The 21,721-nt window shown below is 42.4% G+C and overlaps 1 protein-coding gene across 3 annotated transcripts in view; it reads left to right on the forward strand.

Moving 5' to 3' along the window:
- The first annotated feature begins 746 nt into the window (after positions 1-746).
- SMYD2 (SET and MYND domain containing 2) overlaps positions 747-21,721 on the forward strand; it is a 33,170-nt gene continuing 12,195 nt past the window's right edge. For 2 of the 3 annotated variants that reach the window (XR_010307057.1, XR_010307058.1), the window contains exons 1-7: positions 747-1,604; positions 4,650-4,713; positions 12,051-12,161; positions 13,753-13,813; positions 16,298-16,422; positions 19,912-19,979; positions 21,219-21,321. Coding sequence is in view for 1 of the 3 variants with exons in the window: in XM_064164500.1 (XP_064020570.1) it covers positions 1,423-1,604; positions 4,650-4,713; positions 12,051-12,161; positions 13,753-13,813; positions 16,298-16,422; positions 19,912-19,979; positions 21,219-21,321 (714 nt within the window). In the remaining 2 variants the exon portion in view is untranslated. The remainder of the gene's footprint in view (positions 1,605-4,649; positions 4,714-12,050; positions 12,162-13,752; positions 13,814-16,297; positions 16,423-19,911; positions 19,980-21,218; positions 21,322-21,721) is intronic. The other variant, XM_064164500.1, reaches the window with a different exon arrangement.

Genomic DNA, 21,721 nt, shown 5'->3' on the forward strand with positions numbered 1-21,721 from the left:
GAGAAACTGCCTGGCTTTGAATATTAAAACCGAGTAGCTACAAACTACTGCTGCTGTTTTAATTTAGGACTAGATTCTCAGTTCAGTGACACAGTAGTTTTAGCTCTGTCACATGCTGCACTCTTAGTGTGCTAGTTTGAGACTAACTGGAATACTTTAATGAGAAAAATTAGATTGTAGGCTGTGAAAAGGAAACAATGGTGGTGGCCACTTACTGGCTCATTCAGATGTATTAACACAAGAACACAATACACAGAGAATACAGACTGTGTGAGAGTGTGTGGATCTCTGTCACAATTGGTGCCTATGCTTTTTTCTCCCTGTGTAACCCAACTAATTCTGCTTTCTGCCCTCCTTGCCAATCCTCCGACCTCACCTTGCATGTAAGGTATATTCTGGGGTAAGGTAGAGGGGTAGAAAGAAGGTGGAGGTGTGGTTGGAAGCCCCTCCTGAGGACTCTGATTTCTGGGAGAGGTGCTGTGTTTCTGTATTACCTTTAACTCATCTATTTCTGTCTACAGCTGTAAATATTGTAAATACCTGCTTGTTTATTGTGCTAAATAACACAGGAGAATCAGGGGAGCATGACCAGCTTCCTAGCTTGTAACCTAATTCTGGAACCCACTGAGCTGTCCAAGGCCCTCTGCTAACTCTTAAGCTGTCCCAGCTGCTGAATTGCCACTTCTGGAGGGCCCGGCCCCTCCCCGTCCGCGATCTCCCACCGTCCTCACCGATTTTAGCGACCTCATTTTCTCACACCACTGGAGGAGTGGGAGGTGACACAGTCCTGCAGCAGATGCTGGAAACCAGGATGGGTGGGGGGCAACCCTGAATGGCACTCAGCTTGCACGTATTGAATCCTGCCTCGCTTACCAACCAGGCTGCTGTGATCCAAACAGCAAAACTGCTCTTGATTGAAGCACTTTGTCTTGCTGATACTCTAAATAGGGTGAGGTGGTGGGGCAAACTCCCTTCCCTAAGAGCTGCGTCTCGGGTTGGCTTCCACCAGGTCTGTAAATGGAATTACGAGTGGGCTGCCCTCCCCAACGGCGAGGAGGGCCGTGGGCTGGGCAGCTCTCCCGGCACGCCTGCTAGGCAAGATTTCATGGCCTTGCTAGCCGAAGCTACCACAGCCTCTTGGAGCACAGGCCCTGCTGTCGCAGCTCGAAAACAGCTTCCCAGGTGCGCAGCCTGTGGCTGGCCTCCCCGGTCACGGCTGGCTAGTCCCCCGCCGCCCGGAGGAGGCGCTCCCCGCGCCGCACGGCAGGCAGGGGCAAGCAGCCGGGGCAGGCGGCAGCGGCTCTCCGGCGCCCCACAACGCGGCAGGACTCGGCCGGCCGCGGCCTCCCCGGGCATAGGTCTGCCGGGAGAGGAGCGTGGCGAAAGCTTGCCACGTCGCCTGTTTCCTTTCATCGCGGCAGGATGCGCTCTGAGGCAGCGCCGCATCCGGGCGACCTGGAGAGATTCGACAGTGCCGGCAAGGGTCGGGGTCTGAGGGCGCGCCGGCGCTACGCCGTGGGGGAGCTGCTCTTTAGCTGCCCGGCCTACGCCTCCGTGCTGACCGTCAGCGAACGCGGCAGCCACTGCGACGGCTGCTTCGCCAGGTAGGGCCTGGGGCGGGCCCGGGGTGCGGCGGCGGCTCTGCGGGCGACTGAAGCGAGAGCAGCCTCAGGGCTTCTCGCCGTTCGGCTGGCGACGGCCCGCCCCAAGGCGGAGGGGCGGCCCACCCGCGCCGTGGCCGTGTCTGCGGCACGCAGGCCACGGCTCCACGAGGGGGCCCTCGCCTCGGGCTCGCCGGTACTGATCCCGGCACCAGTGCCCCTTAGAGAGCTTGCGGGGGAGGGGGGAGGGTTCCGGTTGTCTTTCTGCACTAAACTCTTCCCCTTCCTCGGCTCGTGGTTCTCTGGCGGCAGCGCCATGACGAAGCTGTTAGCTCTGAGCAGGTCTTCCTTGCTTGGCAGTTCAGGAAAAAGGAAACACGTTTTGCGCCTAATGTGGTGTGGAAGTTAAGGTACACGTGTGTAACCTGGCTCCAGGGGAAGTTTCACCCATCCACCTAATGTTGTTGTAATGTAACGTTCACGGGAGAAAGGCTCTGCAGCTGCCTAGTTCATACTTTGCATTTCCATGGTGTGAATGGAAATACATACGGATGTGTAACGAGACACACCAAAACATCTGTATATTTCAGCCTCTCTATTGAAACCTTCAGGGCAAAGCAGAGGCAGAGAGCTTCGTTGTCATGCGGCTGTGGGTTTAAACTCGAGTGACGCCTTTGGTGACAGCAGAGCTGCTGTGGCACAGTTCGTGGCTCCCAGGCTGAGCTTTCTGGGTGCTCACCAGCTGCCCAGCTCACCTGTGTGCAGGAGCGGTCTGAGCTGCTGTGTGTATTGCAGTGGTTGTCATAAATATCTCCATGTCAGCTGCTGACTTGTGGCAGTTTAATGAAGAATGGCAGTGCTCACCTGGTTATAAATTGGAGCAAATGTTAGTGCTTGCTTCAGTAAAGGAAGCTGTGCTTTTGCTGGTTTTATCCCTATGTAAGTATTGCTTGCGTATGTAGACTGAGGAGAATATAATTGCTGCATTCTATTAGCTGTCATCTTAACTCATGCCTTTTTTTTCCACTTTGTCCTTCTTTGCTCATTATCTACTTAAGTGACTTACCCCTGTTGTTGCATATGAGATTTAGACTGGATATTAAGCAAAAAAGATTTACTAAAAGATTAACCAGGCATTGAAATAGGTTGCTGAGGGAGATGGTAGAGTCACTGTGCTCTGGAGGCGTTTAAGAAATGTGTGGATGTGGCACTTTAGTACATGCTATAATGGCCACGATGGTCTTATGTTGATGGTTGGACTCAATGATCTTCAAGGTCTTTTTCAGCTGAAACAATTCTCTTATTCTGTGATTTTTATAATACAGTTCCTAGTAAAGTCAGTCAAGTCAGTCCCATTAATTTGATGAACACCTGTAGAACGGAGGTGGTTTTCTTCAGTTTCTTCACACTGGTGGCTTTACTTAGGCCCTGAGTTTTACATTGTTTGGTGAGGATTTTTTTTTGGTTTTGGGCTTTTTTGTGCCTAATGACAAATTCTGCTGAAGAAACTGGCTAATTTGCTTACTCCATCCAGAAGATTTCTGTCTGTAAAAGAACCAGGCAACACTTTCCGTGGTCCACTGATATGAGGTAATATTGTAAAGATAATAGTTGCCTCATGGAATAACATTTAAAGGTCATCTCCAGGAGCAGCGTGTTTTAAATGCTACTTGTTCTCCATGCAGGCTTCTTTCATGGAGCTCTGGAGTAGCACTGTGAGTAAGGATCATACTGAATGCAGTACCATAGCAAGTTGCAGTGAGGTAGTCTGAAACCTGTTTCACACTCGAGTAATGAGGTTCCACTAAGAGGAAAAATATCTCTGTGGTGTAACATGATCTGCCAAGTGCTCAGAAGTGTATTTTGTGTCAGTGCCCTCTCGCATTAGCGCTGAACTAGCACATACTGGATTCCAAACTGAGCTTGTTGAACTTGCAGAGAGTGTTAGGAGGAAGGTTGTGGGCTCAGCAGTAGTCCCTGGAAGAGAAACTTTGCTAAGTGGTCATAGAACCATTGTAGTAAAATGAGAACATGACTAGAACGTTGTATTTGCATCTCACAGTATCTGTTACTTTAGGCAGCTGTGCTTGAGATGCATACTGTCAGCAAGCAGAATCATAAAGTCGGCCTGAACTCACTCAAATTGTACCATCTTCTTTGCAAGAGCAGTCAGAGGATGTAAAGACTCCAAATGCCAGTGACCTTGAAGTTTTGTGCACTGTCATATTGTACAAGGACATATACCCTTATTTTAATCAAATAACTTACCTTGTTAGAAGACAGGTTTTTTTGGGTGTGTAGACATGTTGAAGTCCTTGATACTGCTGTTGCTGTCACACCAAAATGTCACTTATTGGGTAACACATGCTCTGGTTTTGATGGGATCTGCCACAACACATGTACCTTGAAGCAGAAAAGGACCTTCCTTTCGGCAGTTGCCTGTGCTGGTGTATATACCAATACAAAAATGAGGAGTGTGCAAGCCTTAGGTCACCTTTGAATACACAGATCTCAGAGCAGTTGCTAGCAGGACATTATCAGGCTACGTGGTGACTGAAGTTCCATCAGTGTATTTAATAACATGATTTTTTGATACTGGGATGTGGTTACTCATGTAACAGTGGTCATGCTTTCTGTACCTAGACAGAGAAACATAAATCTAGCCGAGTAGAAGTAAAGAGCTAATACTGGCAAGCAAGTATACAAAGCAGTTGGGAAGTTTGGGAAAGAAAAAGAGTTAGCTGTGTGTCAGTGTCTGTCAAACAGCGTAGAATACTATGTTTCCAAACCAAACAATTTATCAGGACAGCAGGGTGCTTTTGGGTAGTAACAGTTGTTAGGGAAAACTTGGTTTTGAAACTCAAAACAAATTAAAATAGCACCTGCTATCAGGAGATGAGGGTCAAGTTCTGAAGAAAGCAGAGTTTTCATTGTGAAATGTAAACTATTGTGCAATATCCTGTATATATTTGTATACAATTATATACAGGATATATTTGTATTTCACAGAGATTGATAGAACAGAGTAACCTCTGTTTTCTTTTTAAGGAAAGAAGACTTGTCCAAGTGTGGAAGATGTAAGCAGGCCTTTTACTGCAATGTGGAATGTCAGGTATGGTAATGCAATTTGTAGGGATGGTGGGGGGGAGAGGAGAATGGGGGCTTGCTGAACTCTGTTTGTTATTTGTGTGGCGTTGGTAGTCTCTCATTTTTGCTGTGGTTAATAGTAGTCCAGCATCCTACAGATACTGACCATGGTGATGTGCATTGGACGATTACAGGATTTAGATATGGTCTGCGTGAGTCTTTCAAGGTCAGTTGCCCGAGGGCATGGTACCACAGAGAGTCTGATTAGCGCTGCCTGTCAGCCCTCTAATTATGTCTGTATTACTTCTTTCTTTAAGTGCAAATCAGGTAATTTAACATTAGCTCGCTAAACTGGTAAAAGAGTAGCTAATGGAAAAATCAAACCATTAAATATAACTTAAGGGGAGGTGGTTATTTTGTTTGGTTTTGGTGGTTTGGGTTTTTTTTGTTTGTTTTCAGAATCTTTGCAAATATTTTGGGTGGTCACAGGTAACAGTAGTTAGCATTTGAGACCTACCATGCTTTTCCCTAATTCATTCATTCTGGCAACTTTCTTCTTGCTGTATACTTTGTTTTTTAAAAGCCTCAGAAAACAGAATATCGGCGTACACTGAAGTAGGGCAGTATGAAGACATTCAAATATTTGCATGCAGTTTTAATGCCATTTTTTATTTCAAACTAGAATAAGCACCTTTAAGGAAAAAAAAAATCTTGCCAGAACTAGTTATCTAGGCTTTGTGGGCTGTCAACTTGATATGGGAGAATTATCCAGTTTACTTGTGAAAAACTCAAGTGGGTTGCAAGCTAAATAATGAAAGCTATGTAAAAATCTGTGATGCTGGGCTCAGAGTATGGAACAGTGCTCGTGAAGGATTGGAGTCATCAAAGGTCTGGCATGCAGCTATGTGTGAGCTATAAATAATCCAAACCTTCTCCTGCATGGTAGCGTGCTGTTGATGTGTGCGTTGCATGCAAAGTGTTCTCCATTGTTGTTATCTGGACAGAGATGTTGCTGTTCATGCTGCTCAGTTCTCAAGCACTTGGGAGCTGGCTACTGCTTTTAATTCAAGGATCCATCTTGCTCTCCCGCTGCACAAGCCTGGACCTCCCCATAGTTTCTCCTCCTATTGCCTCCCTAGATTCTTGCTTACCCATAGCGTCTTACTGGATTGTGGGTGAACCAAATGGCCTTTTGGTTTTGAGGCACCAGGAGGACTCAGAATGCATAAAAGGAATATTTTATTTTTACAAAATTTGTAATAGTTCACAAAGTACTGAAAAGACTGACAGCCTGTAGTTGCTAGGAAGAAAGTGAACACATATTGTGTGAACATCCTTAAGGCTCTTCAGAGCAATCTGGATGAGGTTTAAAGACTGTGTAGAGAAAAACCATGACTCCTTAATAAGAAATGCAAATCTGTAAGAAATGCTTCTATATGACATTCTTTCTTAGGAAGTTTTTAACTTGATGAGGGAAGGAAATACTTAAACCAGTTCATTGAGTGGTTTGTTCTTTTTATCTGAGACTGAGTTTCTTGTCCTGCCATATCAAATTTGCAGTGGTTTATGAAGTAGTTAAGCAAGATTTACTGAAGCAAGAAAGCCTAATACTTTTTGCCAGGAAAAATAGCTATTGGATCTCATGGTGGAACTAATAGAACTTCTTTCTCATGATCCACAGTCCTTTGCTTTTACTTCTAAGCCCCTGCTCCAGTCCCTTCCTCAGTGTCCTTGTTTTCAGTCTTTACTTTCATCTTGAAGAACAAGGAGAGGGTTTTTTCTGTCTTTCCCCTGAGTAAAGCCTTGCACATATTTTGCTTTCTTAATTAGTGTTAGGGTTTAGTGTGATGGCTAACATGCCTTCTCCCAAACAGAGAAGCCAGTTACACAGAGAACTTAGGGTCGAGATAGAGATAAGAGTTCAATATGGGGTATCATAATCACAGTTCATAATTACCTTAGCAAATAATCTAATCAATCCAGTAATACAATGCATGATTACCTTAGCCTAGCCTGTTAGCAGAAGCAGCATAGTGAAATACACAGGGGAAATAAACCAGCATAAAACAGAAAACAAAAACCATCAGCTAGCCAACTCCCACCTGTTCCACTGCCATGCCTCCAGAGAACTGCCTACACCCAAGAACCTGGAACCCAGAAGCAGCAGCCAGGACAGGAAGTCTCCCATGTTGCAATCTTCAAACCCTGTAATACTTAGCTGCAGTTAGCACTGACGTTTTTGAAGCTGACATGACTGCAGCATGGCATGAGTAACAGCAGCAGGTTTGATTCAATCCATGACAATTACACTTTTAATTTTAGTGCATATAATTGCTTATTACTGTATGCAAGTAGTATAAAATGATATAAAATGTAAGTAACTGGGTGTTATGGTGGTTTTGGTGTTTGTTTTTTTTCCTCTAGTGGGACATAGTCTAAGAATAAAAAAACTTAACTGCTCATGCCAGCTGAGTGTTTTTAAAAAGACTGCAAGAGGTGATGCTTAGTAAAAGCCTGTCTGATAAGTTAATGAATTAACATCTTTTCTACCTGTTGGTGTGTAGTACAATGCTGTAAAGGTGTTTTTCAGATGGGATGTCTAGACAGTTGTATGACAAGCACAGGTACTACCACTTTGCTCTTACTGGCTTTTGACTCTTTTATTGCTATAGCATTGTCTTCCATGTTTTGAGCCCTTATGAGTCAGTCTGAGGAAATGTATGAATGTTGCAAAGATTGAATTTTTGACATTCAAAGTTACCTTCAAGCGTAATATTCTTCACTGGTCTCCACTGACTGTACGTGCTGCACAGACAGTCTGCACTGCATCTTCAACCCTGTCTTCTTCAAAGGCACTTTTCAGCAGTTCAGCAATTCTTTGTCAAAGCCAGAAAGGACATTTGTGCCTTGATACTGAACATGTAACACTAGGATATGCAGTAAATGAGTCCCTTTTGCCTCTATGCATGTGAGGCTTCTCCATGCAACACTGATAAAAGAGCAGGGCTGTACTTGAGAATTGTGATGCTGTTATTAAATTGATTTTTATTTGTTTTCTCTGTAAATCCATGTTTTCTTTGCTCACCTCAGCTAAAAATTGCGTGTACCCAACATGTATGGCATGATATGATTTCATATGTTGTTTATACCTTGTTACTCAATGTATTTTGTTTGATGACAGTTCATCGGGTGAAGCATACTGTGTGGTACAGAAAACCAGATTTTTTGAGCTTACTCTTTTCTTGCTCAAAGACCTGCTATGCTACTTCCTAAGAATTCTTTCTAGTGGTGAGGAAAGACGTATCAAGAGACAAGAAAAAGGTGCCTAAGTGTGCAAGCAACAAGCAATTCAGAATTAGAGATTTTATAACTGTAGATGTCTTCCTCTCTCTAGTGTGTTTCTGTTGAATGAGGTTTGGTTGTTTGGTTTTTTTATCAGAATGATGTGGTTTTTGAAGCTGAAGTTAGTGACATTACTTGTATTTCCCACTCTGTTGAGCCTTATAGTATCCTTGTTTTGAGAGTCTTAAAATAATTTCCAAGCAATTAATCAGTGAAGCCTCACAGCAGCCTTTGTGGCTTTTCTCTTTTTTTTGCAAATTTGGTGTATGTACACAAAGGCACATTGGCTTGCTCAGGATGCTCTTAAGTGGTAAAAGAGCTTGTCTTCTGCCATAAGGTCAGCTGTATGATGCATTGACACCATAGTGTGAAAGACTGAATGTGGAGGAAGACAAGGTGTTTCAGTGCTAGAGTAGCTGTTTTGCCTTAGACTCTGTTTATACACACACATGCATGCAGAGCATCCCTAACACAGTTCCCTTGGTGCTAATGTGTCTTTTGTCTGTTGTGGTCTATCATTTTGCTATTATGATGGATAACCTTAAGTTTGGCCTGTGTTAAGCTGGATGTTTGCATAGGTATAGATTCAGGGCTTGGATGAAGAGTGGAAGTTGTCTTCAGCATTTGTCCTTGCTGCTTTGAATATTTTGTGGCTGATAGGATCTAGCCTGGGCTTGCTATGACTTTGTTTTCCCAGAGTCTGACCCAGTTCTTTTAAAAAGATCTGTTATTTCCAGATGATTCATACTGTTCTACACTTCGCTGTTGCCTCCTCAGAGCACAGGCTTATTGTTATAGTAGTAGTGCCAGGGGAGGTCTAGGCTTGATGTCAGGAGGAAGTTCTTGCCAGAGAGAGTGATTGGCATTGGAACGGGCTGCCCAGAGAGGTGATGGAGTCGCCGTCTCTGGAGGTGTTCAAGACTGAATGAGGCACTTAGTGCCATGGTCTAGTTGATTGGCTAGGGCTGGGTGCTAGCTTGGACTGGATGATCTTGGAGGTCTCTTCCAACCTGGATGATTCTATTCTATTGGCTCTCAGATCCCATCTGCAGCTGTTCAGGTTAATAATTTTAGACAAACAGGAGACCTGTGCTCATTTTTTCTGCTTAGAAATTAGCTGCTGAAACACTTTGACGAGATGTTTTAGAGAGTTATGTGGTTGCAATTGTGGAATGGGTGAACTTGATCCAGCTACTGGAGCTCCTCTTTCTATTATTTTACACATAGCTATTATTTATCTGAGACAGAGTTGAGGTCAGCTAGCCAAAGTGCAGAAAGAGATGCTTTTGTCTTGAGTGGAGAAAGGAGGTACAAGGACATTTGTTGTGACTTAGGTTTTTGGTTGGTTGTGGTTTTTTTTTTCTCTTTAGTATTCTGGGGTTTTTTTGTTTGTGTGTTTGTTTTAATACTGACCTATATGACACTGTTCTGGGAATTAATCCAGTAGCCCTGAATGGTGGAATTACTTTGAAGAACTTGCTGGAGAAGGTTATTTTAATGCTTTGATGTAAAAAGAATAAGCTTTGAAGAACTTCCTTTCCAAAAATGTTCTCAGTCATTCCTAAGTGAAGGGAAAAATACTAAGGATGTGATGAAATTAGGAAGAAAATGTAGCATTAGGGATTCAACTAGAACAATGCTACCTGTTATAATTCAAACCACTTAGAGGAAAAAAAAACTGTGGAAAGGAATGCAAAATACAGTCCTGCTGTGATCGCAGGGAAATCTGCTGTCACAGTGTTTCCATCCCAGGTATTACTCAGTCATCAGTACTCTCTCTTCTTGTGATGTTTCAGACTTTTATCTCATTTTGTACAATTCAGCCCTATCTTGTCCCTGTAACCTCCCTTACTCCTTCATATAACTCAGTATGATTCTGCCTGAGGAAAGATTTTAATTAACAATGTGTAAAGAATAAAGAGAACAAACAGATTTTTAAAAACACTGCTTTGAGACAGGCACATGAGTTTGCATTTTGATTTTTGGTTTCAGTGAGTAATCTCTCCTGTTTGTTTAAGGGGGAGTGTGTGTGTGTGGTCTTACAAAATTTGAGGTTCTTGAGCACCCTTCTTCAGGTTGTCGAATGCCCAGCAGTCAGATTGAAGCTGGTAGGTGTCATGGGCATGCAAAAAGGGGTGAGAGACAGAGTGTTCCCCTCTGTCTCTCAGCCTTTGGCCTGTGAATTCCTACGAAAAGACTATTGGGGATTTACCCAAAAAAGGACTTGGGGCATACATAGGAAACAGGCCTCTTGGGGGGGATGTATTTTGTAGTGTGACAGCTGTAGGAGAGTTGAGAGTGTAATTTCACATGACATGATTACAGTGCAATATACTATTTTGGTTCTCCTGATCTGTACTGCCACATCCTCTTAGCACATTTACACTGCACCTTCTTTCAAATGGCCTGTACATGGGCTTTTTTGGAAGTACCATACTGAAATGTCAGGGACAATGAAGTTGATGTTGTGAGGGTTGAACACCCTTAGTGTTGCACCACTTCAAATCCTACATGAGGCTGGGGTGGGTGTTCACCTTTCTGTTCCTGATAAAGCAAACCTAAAACTGTCCATGCCCATGGCCATTTTCAGTGGAAGAGTTTTTGGTGTACTGACTTTGACATTAGTGATCTCAGCTTTTGTTTTGTTCTGACCTCTAAATGAGAGTACCAACCAAGACAGGAGATACTGGGGGTCCCAATACAGGTTTGGGATGCCCTGTTCTACATGACCTCCAGCTGTAGCTCATGGATCATGGATCTCCCAGTAGAATTATATCCTATCTACTGCTCCTGGGTAGATGCTTGAGAGCTCAGGGTGTCTGAAATGGCTCTTGACACCAGTTAGGAAGCTGAGGGATGGTGTGTTACTTCTGTTCCTGCCACTCAATCATTCTGATGGGCTATATTGGCTTAAAAAAAATAATTGAGTGGGATAAGACGGGGTCTGTGATACAGGATGGATCACAGTAAGGGGAATTAAGAACTTTCTGGAGGCTACAAAAAGTTTTTCAATTTTCACTTTCAGTCAATTATAATGTTGTGGCCTTTGTTGTGATTACTTTCCTCTGGTACTGTTTTCTACCAGTTTAGTCTGAAAACAAAATTTGATGCTCACTATAGAGGCAGAATGTTATAGGTCTCTTGTAACACAGTGCTATAAAGGTGTGTCTGGGGTAAGTAACTCTGCATGTTTCAAATGTATAAAGGTTTGAATGGAGTAATTTCCAAAAAAGAAAGTCACTGCAGTCTGAGGGCAGCCCAAAGCAGTCTGTCTGTCTGTGCAGTGTTGATCTGAAATGCTGTGCTCATCTTGGAAAGATTCACTTGCTTTGGTGGAGATCTGTAGAGTGCCAAACGCTGGTGGCATGTGCCATGACTCTGAGTGTTAGTGTGTGCTGAGCTAGGAATATGCTACATATTCTTAACTGAAGTGTGTTTGTTTTTACTGCTGTGTTTTCACTGCCTAGCTGTGTTCTTATCCTACTACATTTAAGGGAAAAATCTGATAATTCTATTCAGTAGGTTTGGTTTTGACCTTACTTATACTGATTGTTACAGTGATTGTGAATCCATTGACTTCAAACACATTACTCCTGATTATACCAGGGTCATCTCATAATGAGGGGCCAAGGTATTAAATGGAAATGAACCCAATAAAGCCATCAAGCTTAGACCTACCCTGTCCTCATGTGCTTGATCTGAACAATAAGAACTGGTGATTTATAAATCATGTTGTCTGTTTGCTTCTTTGTAATTTAATGCTTTCTTTCCGTTGACTAAATGAAGATGTTCTGACCTCAGCTCATCACTTGTGAATCTGCTCGAATAAAGCAGGATAGCCGCACCCCCTAAATGTGACTCAAGCTTTTGTTCAGCTTCAGTGAGCATCATCTTATTTTTTTTAAAGGAAACACATTTCACTTGACCTTTAGGATTTGGCAGGACTTGCTGCATCCTCTTTTTCCTCACTTTATATTCATGTTTTATATGTTTTTAAAGTGTTTTTTTCTGCATTATCAGAGGGAAGACTGGCCAATGCACAAGCTGGAGTGCTCTGCCATGTGCACTTTTGGGCAGAGCTGGAACCCCTCGGAGACTGTGAGGCTAACAGCAAGGATCCTTGCCAAACAGGTGAGCAGGAGGCTAGACTTGGGACTTATGCCAGGGAAGACAGGAAGGTGAACATTGACCAACATAACTGTCCTTGCAAAGCACATTCATACAGGCTTCCTTGTGTCCAGATGGGTGTTGTACAGAGCATGAGCAGCTGAAGAAACTGGCCATCAGGCCACTGCAGCAGTATCAGGATTACTGTAGTCCAAGGGAAGACTTCTGGGGAAAGATGCAAGAGGCTAGTGAGCTTTTAAGCTGTGTAGTTCTAACTTAGGGTCAAGGTACTGTTGAACAGTCTGGAAAAGATTACTGGTGGTTTCACAATGTGTGTGGTGTTTCAGCCTACATTCTGGTGTTTTGGAGCTCATGGTTGCATGTGTGGCCAGCACCAAGGCCACACTGGTGAAGAGAAAGATGGATGAGACCAAGTATTAGTGATGAAATTCTGAGGAATGCTTCTACTGTTACCTGGCTGCAAGCAGTGACATCTTCATGAAGTAGTGTTTTCCAGCTGCACCTCTGTAGTGTTGCTCAGTGTGCAACTCCTAGTACCTTTTGTAAATCAAGAGCACCTCTGAGGTATTCAGGTATAGATGTTTCAATGACTGGAGTTAACTAGTGAAAAACAGATGGAGAGAGAAATCTCAGGCCCTTTGTCTTTGGAGAAAAAGAATACAAGAATTAGATTGCAATGTTAGCCTGCATTTTAGTGTCCCCTAACTATGTGGCTACTGAGGACAGCACAAATGCTTGCAGGGAAGGGACAGGATTTGTGAATTTCAAGGTTATTATGCTGTGTATCTTTGTAGAGCTATAAACTCTCTGCAAAAACAAATTTCTCTTTGAAGCATATTTGTGTGATTGAGGTCTGCTTATGTAGCAAGGGCAGCCTGGATACTATATAGTGAGATTTTGGTGGCCTGCTGAGAAGGTAGCTGCATTCTTGCTGTGTGTGTAGATGCATGTGTGAATGTATGTGTGTGTGACTTAATTAAGCCTGGTTTAGTGGTGATCCACAAACAAAATTGATTGTTTAATGACAAAAAGTCATTTGAATAAATTTGTGCTTTTATTGCTTACAGGGAGCAGGGAGAACTCTCCATGTCATATAAAAGCTAAATATGCAAACCATAGTCCCTGAACCTCAGCTGCTGGGCCACCTGCAAAGCCATATTTAATGGCCAAGATTACAAAGCAGTGGCCTTAGGCCAACAATGGAGCATTGCTTTTGAACTCTGTCAACAGTCAGTTTATTCACTTTCCTCAAAGTGAAGCCTGTCTCCTGTCTGCTCAGTATTGTTAGCAGCTTTCTGGGTGTCTAGAACAAAGCAAATGACATATTTAAAATACTGTTCAGTTTATGTATATAAATTTGATAGGAGTTAATATTTGACTGCCTAATTTGATGCAGAGAAATATTTCTGTGGCTTTACTGCCTGTAGTTAATAAATTCATTGCTGTTCATGAACTTCTATACTTTCCATATAGTGTGGGTGTGGACTTGTTTTACAGGTTCCCAGCTTATGAATGAGTAGACAAAACCAACAAATTGAAACATTAAAATAATTTTCTTGGTGTTTGGTGTTTTGTTTTTTTCCCTTATTGCTAGAAAACTAACCCTGAAAGAACACAATCAGAGAAGCTGCTTGCTGTAAAAGAGTTTGAATCACGTAAGTAAAAAAGGCTTGCAGGTAAACAGAGGCACTTATCTATATTCATGATTTGCTTTCCCCTGGTTCCACTCCATCAAAACCTTTCAGAGCATCCCACTCCTGTTGGAGGGAGTAAACAAAGAGAATTGTTACTTGGTTTTTGAAAGTGCAATGCTCTTTTTTTCTTTTGGTTGTTTGTGGGGGCTGTGAAACAAGGGTGAAAACCTAGACAGAGTTAATTATGTAGCATACATCCAGCTCACGGCTTTTCTGGTACTCTGGTGTCTTTTGAGAATTGTAATGTTGTAAAATTAAAATAGCTGGTATTTGTTACCAGGAGGCATAAAATCAGAGACAGCACAGTTGCTTGATGGTGACAGTGACTAAGGGGCTAATTGCAGAACCCTCTGGACTGTGCTTCAGTATCTGTCACTGCCAGTCAAATCTGACATGTTATGTATGATTGTGTTGAAATTCCATGTCCTAAATGCTCCAAAATAATCCAAGGAAGGAGATGAGGCAATGGCTTGCTTTTAACTGGAAGACTGCTGTTCATGTATGGTGAGGCAGAGTTAGAAGTCAGACAAGTAAAGACTAGTAACTATCCTGGCATAGAGAGTGGTGTCTGTTGTTTCTGTCATGGTATAGTATGGAAGGAGACAGTAGTTTTGCATATTCACATTTCACACTCTCATAGCTTCTAAAACCCTCTATAAAATGCTGAATAAGTGCAGTCCTTGCTAGGACCTCAGGTGGCAGTCACCAGGCACAGCAAGATTACAGTCTTGTTTCCTGAACAAAAGCTCCTGTCACAGCTGTTGGGACAACAAGGGAAATAAGAGGGGGAAGTGTCAACATTGGACCTTGCCTAAGGCAAGGGTAATTTTTACAGGTAGGTTGGTAGGATTAAGATGGAAGAAGATAAGTAAGTGCTGAAGTAACTTCTATGTATTCTGCATTGCAGCTTGTCTTCAGTAATTTATTAATCTGGGAGCCAGCATGTTGAAATATTTTCTACTATTGGAATGCCCCCTTTCTCCTCTAGGAGCCCTTGTCTTGTTTCTGGCTTAGTTAGTAAGAATCCCTGTTCCTTTCCTCATGTCTTAGCACACCTTTGCCATGTTCAGCAGTCACCTTGTGCATTGCAACACCCTGCACAGGAGAGGAAAAGGCACCTGGCTGTCAAATTTCCTATTTCTGATTTGTCCTCACAAAATTCTCATCGTTTTGTAATTGCCTCATTTAATTTTCCTCATTATTTTTTGTGACTCTCTTGTAATTTACATCTGCCCTTAGATATCATTTCCCACCTTCTTCCACTGTCATGCAGCCTTTCCTCTTCCTGCATGTTTTTAGCTCTTCTGTTGTTTTGAGTCGAAGGTGGGGGGAACTGGTGAGTTGTTGTCTTTCACAGAACATGAGTGAGCTGGTGACACTGCCATTGTGAGAGAGAGGATTAGGAAGAAACTTCCCAGCGCTCTGCTCTAGAGGAGAGACAAGGTGTCCACAGTGTATGGTCTGTCATCTGTCTTGCTCTGCAAGGCCCAGGCAGGAAAAGTTTTCAGTGGCCACAGCTTTGACTAGAACATGTCATTGGCTTGAGGGTCTCCAAACAAACTCGTACAGGAGCACACTTGGCATGTGTGCCATGAGATTTCCCCTTATGTTCTTGGTGTCTCTTGTTACCCTCAGATAATCTGCAGGTTAAACACATCTCTCTTGTTGGTTACCTCCCAGCCCATGGAGACATGTGCGCTCTCAGGCATTGTTTCTTACCTCCTGAAGCAGGTGCCTGCGATTGGTAAAGTTGACTGCACTCCTGTGCACTCTCATGTTACCCTCTTCTGGCTATAGAGGGAACCACTGGTGACTAGCCCCAGCATTGCTGTCAGCCTTTGTTGGGTTCCTGTCACACATGGACACAAATAGTTAGGGCCTCAGTGCAGGGAAAAGCCTACGTCTTTTAAAAGCAGAGACGAGAAGTCTCCCTTAGCAGGAGGCCAGGCTGGTACGTACTGCTAAGGATTAGGTCCATATGAGGAAGTTTCATTATGCAAAGCATGCTTCTTTTACCAAAAGTACCATGCTGAGTGTGACTTTATGGCACAGTAGGCAGGACCAGGTATCTCAAAATCACATTAGGCAGCTGAGGATAGCTGCCCATGCTTGATAAACTTCCAGAGAGTCAGGCTTGGCTGGTCTGCTAGCATTGACAAATGGACTCTAAATGCTGTAACTCATCTCCCAGAAAAAGGAAGTTTGTGTCCAGTTTACCTGATGATAAAATATGCTTTTTAGTCCTGCATGTTCTTGTAGCGCACATGTGGCTTTGGCAGAAGCAGCATTACGTTTGTGGAAGAAGAGACATTCTTGCAGTGCTTCCAAGTAGCTGTTTTGTAGAAGGGTTTCTGGTTTAAGTCTGGGTCTGTTCTAACCTAAGCCAGCTGCAGTGCATGGGGAAGTGTTCCTTTTACTGAAATGGAATGTATTCTTTGTCCACAGACCTTGACAAACTAGACAATGAAAAGAGAGAGCTGATTCAGAACGACATTGCTGCCCTTCATCATTTTTACTCAAAGCACTTGGAGTGCCCTGACAATGATGCCCTTGTAGTTCTCTTTGCACAAGTAAGTTGGCTAGAATACAGCCTGCTTAGGTGGATGGTGCTATAGGAGTTCAGCCTTTGTGAAAGGGGAAACATTTTGACAGTAATGGAAATGGTAGCTCTTTGCTAATCCTAAGGAGAGATGAGTATGCTTGATGGAGAGGATCCTCTTCCTTGAGCAGAAGTGGCTGGACATGGCCCATTTCAGTAGAGCAGGGAGAGCGTGCAGTCTTTTTGTGAGGTGCTTTGAAGAAAAGGGGAAGGAGTCTGTGTTAGACCCTGCCAAAATTAGACTTCTTGTGGGCCAAACCTAGTGCAGCTGTTCTTGCACTTACACGGAAGGCTTCTGGTCTGAGACCCTGCAGAGGCAAAATCCTTCATTCAGACTTCAAACTCGTGGAAATCCTTGCTGGTCAGGTCATCAATGTGTTTGACCTTCACAGGGAGTAAACTTCAGAGAGGTAGAAAGAAGAGCCCAAAACTTTTATCTAGCATATGGCTTTTAAATACGGTCAGGTAGTTCGGTCCTGTGGAGAGATGAAGGAAAGGCAGGATGTCTTGTTAGATAACTTCTGAAATGTCATCCCTTTCTTTTTTCCCTCACCTGCTTTTCATATACAGCTAAATTGAATAGATTGTGGTGGGTGGAATAGCACACCAGTGGAACACTGAAAGATGCATTTTCTTAGTTTCTCTCCTTGTACTTCAAAATAATCTAGTTTTTAACAGCTGGGTTAACAGTTTAAATTATTTTGATAGGGGAGCAAATGTTAATTGCTGTGATGAAAGCTAAAATGGCAATATGCAGGTTAACACTGGGCATCTACCAACAAGGAGGACAGTTACTATTCCCTAAACACAGAGGTACTTTTATTCTGTAGGGAAATGACTCTTCATCATGTTTAGCCTCTCCTCTCTATCCATTGTGTTGTTTCTAATTATAAACTTCAGTGAAAAGTGTTCTGTTTTAAAGACTTTACAGTTTGTATTTGTCAGAGGGATATTTTAAAGACATTAATACTTCTAATTTCTTGTGGTGTTTCTGAACGTTTTTGTTAGAACAAAACCAGAATTCCCAGAGATTGCATTGTTTTGGCTCTAATGACTTTTGCTTCATGTTCTGTCCTGGATCAACTCCAGCAGATCAAGATACTTTAGCTGACTTCCATGAAGTGCTAACTCCCAGATCTGATGTTTTATCTAGTCTTCTCTCTAGCTACACCTTAAGCTCACCCAGACCTTCAGGCAACTATCTGCCACTTATGGGTATTGCATTTGTTTTTATCTAAAATCTGGATGTGCTTCAGCAGTGTTTTGCAGGACACAACCTTCTGAGGTTTTAGGCCCACCATAAACCTTTCTAGAAGGAGAGGCATGTCTGTATAAATTTGTTTCCCAATAATTAATTGATTAATCTGACCTAAACCAAATAATATGGATATATTTTTTGCTCCTTTGTCTTGCTTTAACACTTTCTCTAGCCTAACTTTGTCTACTTTGCTCTTGCATTCAACGTTCTTTCTCCCCGTGGTTCAGGGCAGCTGTCTGGGACTTGGATATATCTAACACCTTTCTCACTGCTTTTGTGGGCTCTGTTGTTTCTTTTTTGCTTTTTGTTTCTTTGTTGTGGCTTTTGTTGTTTCTTACTCAACACAACTAAGGTATAATTTGTCATTTTGAGTGCAGCAAAGATTTTTGTCCAGACTATCCCTGCCTTTCCCTATTCTCTTTCTCACGTGTTGGTATCTTTGTACTCTCTTTTGCCTCTGTGGGACATTGTTCTCAAGAGTGGCACTCTTTCTTCTCATTCACACCTTGTCATAGTCTTCAGAAAGTCTATTTCTTATCTCAAACTCCAGTGTCTCAGCTTTTCCTTGAAGACCTTGCATAACTTTGCCTTGCTCTGATATTCTCTTTTCCATCCTTTGGAATGACCTTGAGTTCTATTTTTTTTTTTTTTGGTGTAGTCTCTTTACTCCCTCCACATTATTTTTTTTCTGTCATGCATTCATCTGGTGAAATCAGTGGTATCTCATCCCTTCTAATTCTTGTGATATTTCTGGTATGGTGCATGCAAGAAGTGAGTTGTCTCTGGCTTAGTGGAGGGGAGTTGATGATAACTCACTACATATTTTGAAATGTTTCACTGTGATTCAGAACCCTCAGGCTGTTCTTTCATATCAGCCTTTTGGGCTTTATGTTCTTACTTGCTGTTGATGTGATTTCTCTCTTCTGTTGTTTCTGTATGCTTGTACATTGGCTAGTGCAGTGGTGTGCTCATTTTGAGAGACAAGGGAGCCTTTGGATACTACCTTACTAAAAATAGCAGAATAAAGATCAAGGAAAGTTACTGGTGACTGAATCAGAGAAACGGACAACTTTCTTCACTTGTGAACTCATCCTTAACTGTTCAAACTTGAGGAGTGGCTTTGGGAAGTATTTGTGTGCTTTAAAAAATCTAATCCAAGATGTGTTCCAGCTTGTGGGGCATATCATTATTGGTAGTTTTGTTGTCAACTCTTAACCTTCCAGAATAAATGCTTAATTGACTGTTCCCATGCCCATTGTAGTTCCAGCTGGGCTTGGCCACACTGATAGTGGTTTTAGTGCTTTACTGGTACTGATGATTGTAAGGAGATGGTTGGCGATTGTGGAGAGAGCTCGCTTTGTGTTGCTATGTGTGTGACTCACAGTGAAAGTGGAATGAAGTACTTCAAGTGACCAAGATGCACCTCACATAAAACTACATGAAAGAAAGCTGAAACTCCTCTAAGATTCTCTTAAGTTTAGTGAGACTAAAATGAGAAGGTTTTTGAAATCTGAAACTGTTCTATAAGGAAGAGCAATCTCTTTTGATCATGTGTCTAGTTTAGTAATACTCTTCCTGTTCTATCTCTGCCTATTCTGCCTTTTATCAAGTTCAAGTCCTTATCACTGCCTTTGTTGTTCCTTCTGCGTGCTTTAGCTATAGCTGGTATGTACAGCCCTTGATGAGAGGTACCACTGTGTGGCAAATCACTATAATATATGTTTCACCAAAGCTCTTCACTGCCCCAGCCCAAATGAGTTTGCTGTTGTTCATCCCAGCATTGCTCCTATGTGTGTTGGCCCTTTCCTTGTCATGGCCAAATGAAGTCTCTAAGCCCTGTCATTGTTTAGCTTTGTTTCATCTTCACAGTTGTCTTGCTATGACATTTTCTAGTACTCTTTTGAAGCCCCATTTCTCTTTGTTTGCCTTCCAAGGAGCAATCCACTGGATGTTGTGTCCTGAGCAAGTGCAGGTGTTGGTCTGTCAGTTCTTTAGTGTCCTGCATATCAGTTTAGGATAGGAGCTTTTCCCTCACTTCACTTCTTGACGTGTCCTCTAGCTCCCTGTTAGTATGGGAGAGGTGGAAAGAAAATTCTAAGCAAATTACTGCAATTGACTGAAGTATGAGAATATGATGTGTGGGTGTGGAGTACTAAACTGGCCAGAATCTAATTTCTTCTCTCTCTATTTTTTTTCCCTTAGGTTAACTGTAATGGCTTCACAATTGAAGATGAAGAGCTCTCTCATTTGGGATCAGCCATATTTCCTGAGTAGGTTGATTTTAGTAGCTTTTAAAAATAAAGTTAACTTACTTAAAAACAAAGCTTCTCACACATGTAGGGAAGGAGATTTCTACTGGAAGCAATTTAATTAAACAGTTTGTCTTGTTTTAAATATCTTCAGTCAGCTAATAATACATGGCCAATGATTTACATCAGTTTTTCTTTAAAATCAGGTAGTTTTCATAAAATTGAGCTTGTAATTTGCCTGATTGTGAACTGCATGCAGATTGGTAGGAAACACTTGGCTGGCAAGTTCTGAACAATGACATCATGTAATGATCAAAGCAAAATGAGAAGGATTGCAGGTGACTTGCTCTATTCACAGTTTTCTGTCTTGACTGAGTGTAATCCTTCACCTGTTGTTCATTCTTTGTTCCTGGGCAAACAGTAAATCCCTTTTATAACTTCATTCAGTCCCCTCAGATGTTTTAAAAACCGCAGTGCTTTATGTTCCTCTGTCAGTAGAAAAAATATGTACAAGCTTCTTAGCTTTAGAAACAAACTTCAAGGTGTTACATGTCAGCTGCAGTCTGTGCATTGGGGAGCACAGCTCTCTTTTAAGGCTGTGAAACATGCTTCCATTTAAGTTTGGCCTTCCCACTTAATGTTGTGGCAGAGGAGGATATTTTCTGCCCCTGTTCTTTGCAGATCCTGTTCTGAAAGTATTATCACTGTCTGCTTAGGTTCATTTCCTTGTGAGACATAAATCACTAGCAGCTTATCTGTGTCAGGGTAATCTGAAACTTAACAGATGCACAGCTAAAGCAGGACCTGATTTTGCCAAGTGCTGCATACAGGCAGTAGTAGATAGTCCTTGCTTCACAGTTCTCCATCTTCAGGTTTCTTTTCCTTTTTCCACGAAGGAAAATAGTTTGTCTAGCATCGGTACCTGAATAGGATGTTGATAGTTAAACTATGTGAACAGCTCTGTCAGCTGTCCCATAGCACTGTAAGAACAGGAAGATAACAACTTGCCTGGTCCTACAGCAATAGGATTTTAAAACCATAATGCTTAATTAGCACAGCCATTCTCCATGTTATTAGAATAAATAACAGTACAACAGATTCTCCCAAGGTTACCTTCACGTTAAGCCTCAGAATAAAAACTGGTTTACAGAGAGAGGTTACTTCCATTTTTCAGACTTGTTTTGTAAAGTGGTGCTTAACTTTTTGCCTGTTGCTTTTGGTAGTGGTGGGGGAAAAAGATTTATTCTTTTACTTTTATAGTGTTGCATTGATGAACCATAGCTGTTGTCCAAATGTGATTGTAACTTACAAGGGGACGTTGGCTGAGGTCAGAGCTGTTAAAGAGATTGAGCCTGGAGAAGAGGTAAATGCACTGTGTTTGAATGTACTCCATATGCATGCATACTAAAAGTAGGGTCCATTCTGCTGTTCAGGAGTCATTTCTAAGAGGCAAGAATTTAATGATGTGGAGGAAGCATCTCTTGTTTCTCAGAGAAGTGTAAGATGTTGTTTTGGAAAAGTTGGTGTGGCTCTCGAGGACCAAAGTGATTCTCAGAGGCAGTACCCTAATTTTTGCACCTGCAGCAGTCACTGTGTATCTGCCACCCTCTGTCTCAGTTTATCCATCTGTAGAAGGAGGCTAAGTTTGCTGATGTTTGGCTGGTACTTTGAAATTCCGAGAGCAAAGGAAATTACTACTGCTATAATAGTTCCCAGTATGAAAGTAAGGTATTGAAATTGAAGCCAGAATAAACAAGGTAAAT

The sequence above is a fragment of the Pogoniulus pusillus genome, chromosome 25 (assembly GCF_015220805.1).
Source record: "Pogoniulus pusillus isolate bPogPus1 chromosome 25, bPogPus1.pri, whole genome shotgun sequence".
In the NCBI taxonomy this organism is placed as follows: Eukaryota; Metazoa; Chordata; class Aves; order Piciformes; family Lybiidae; genus Pogoniulus; species Pogoniulus pusillus.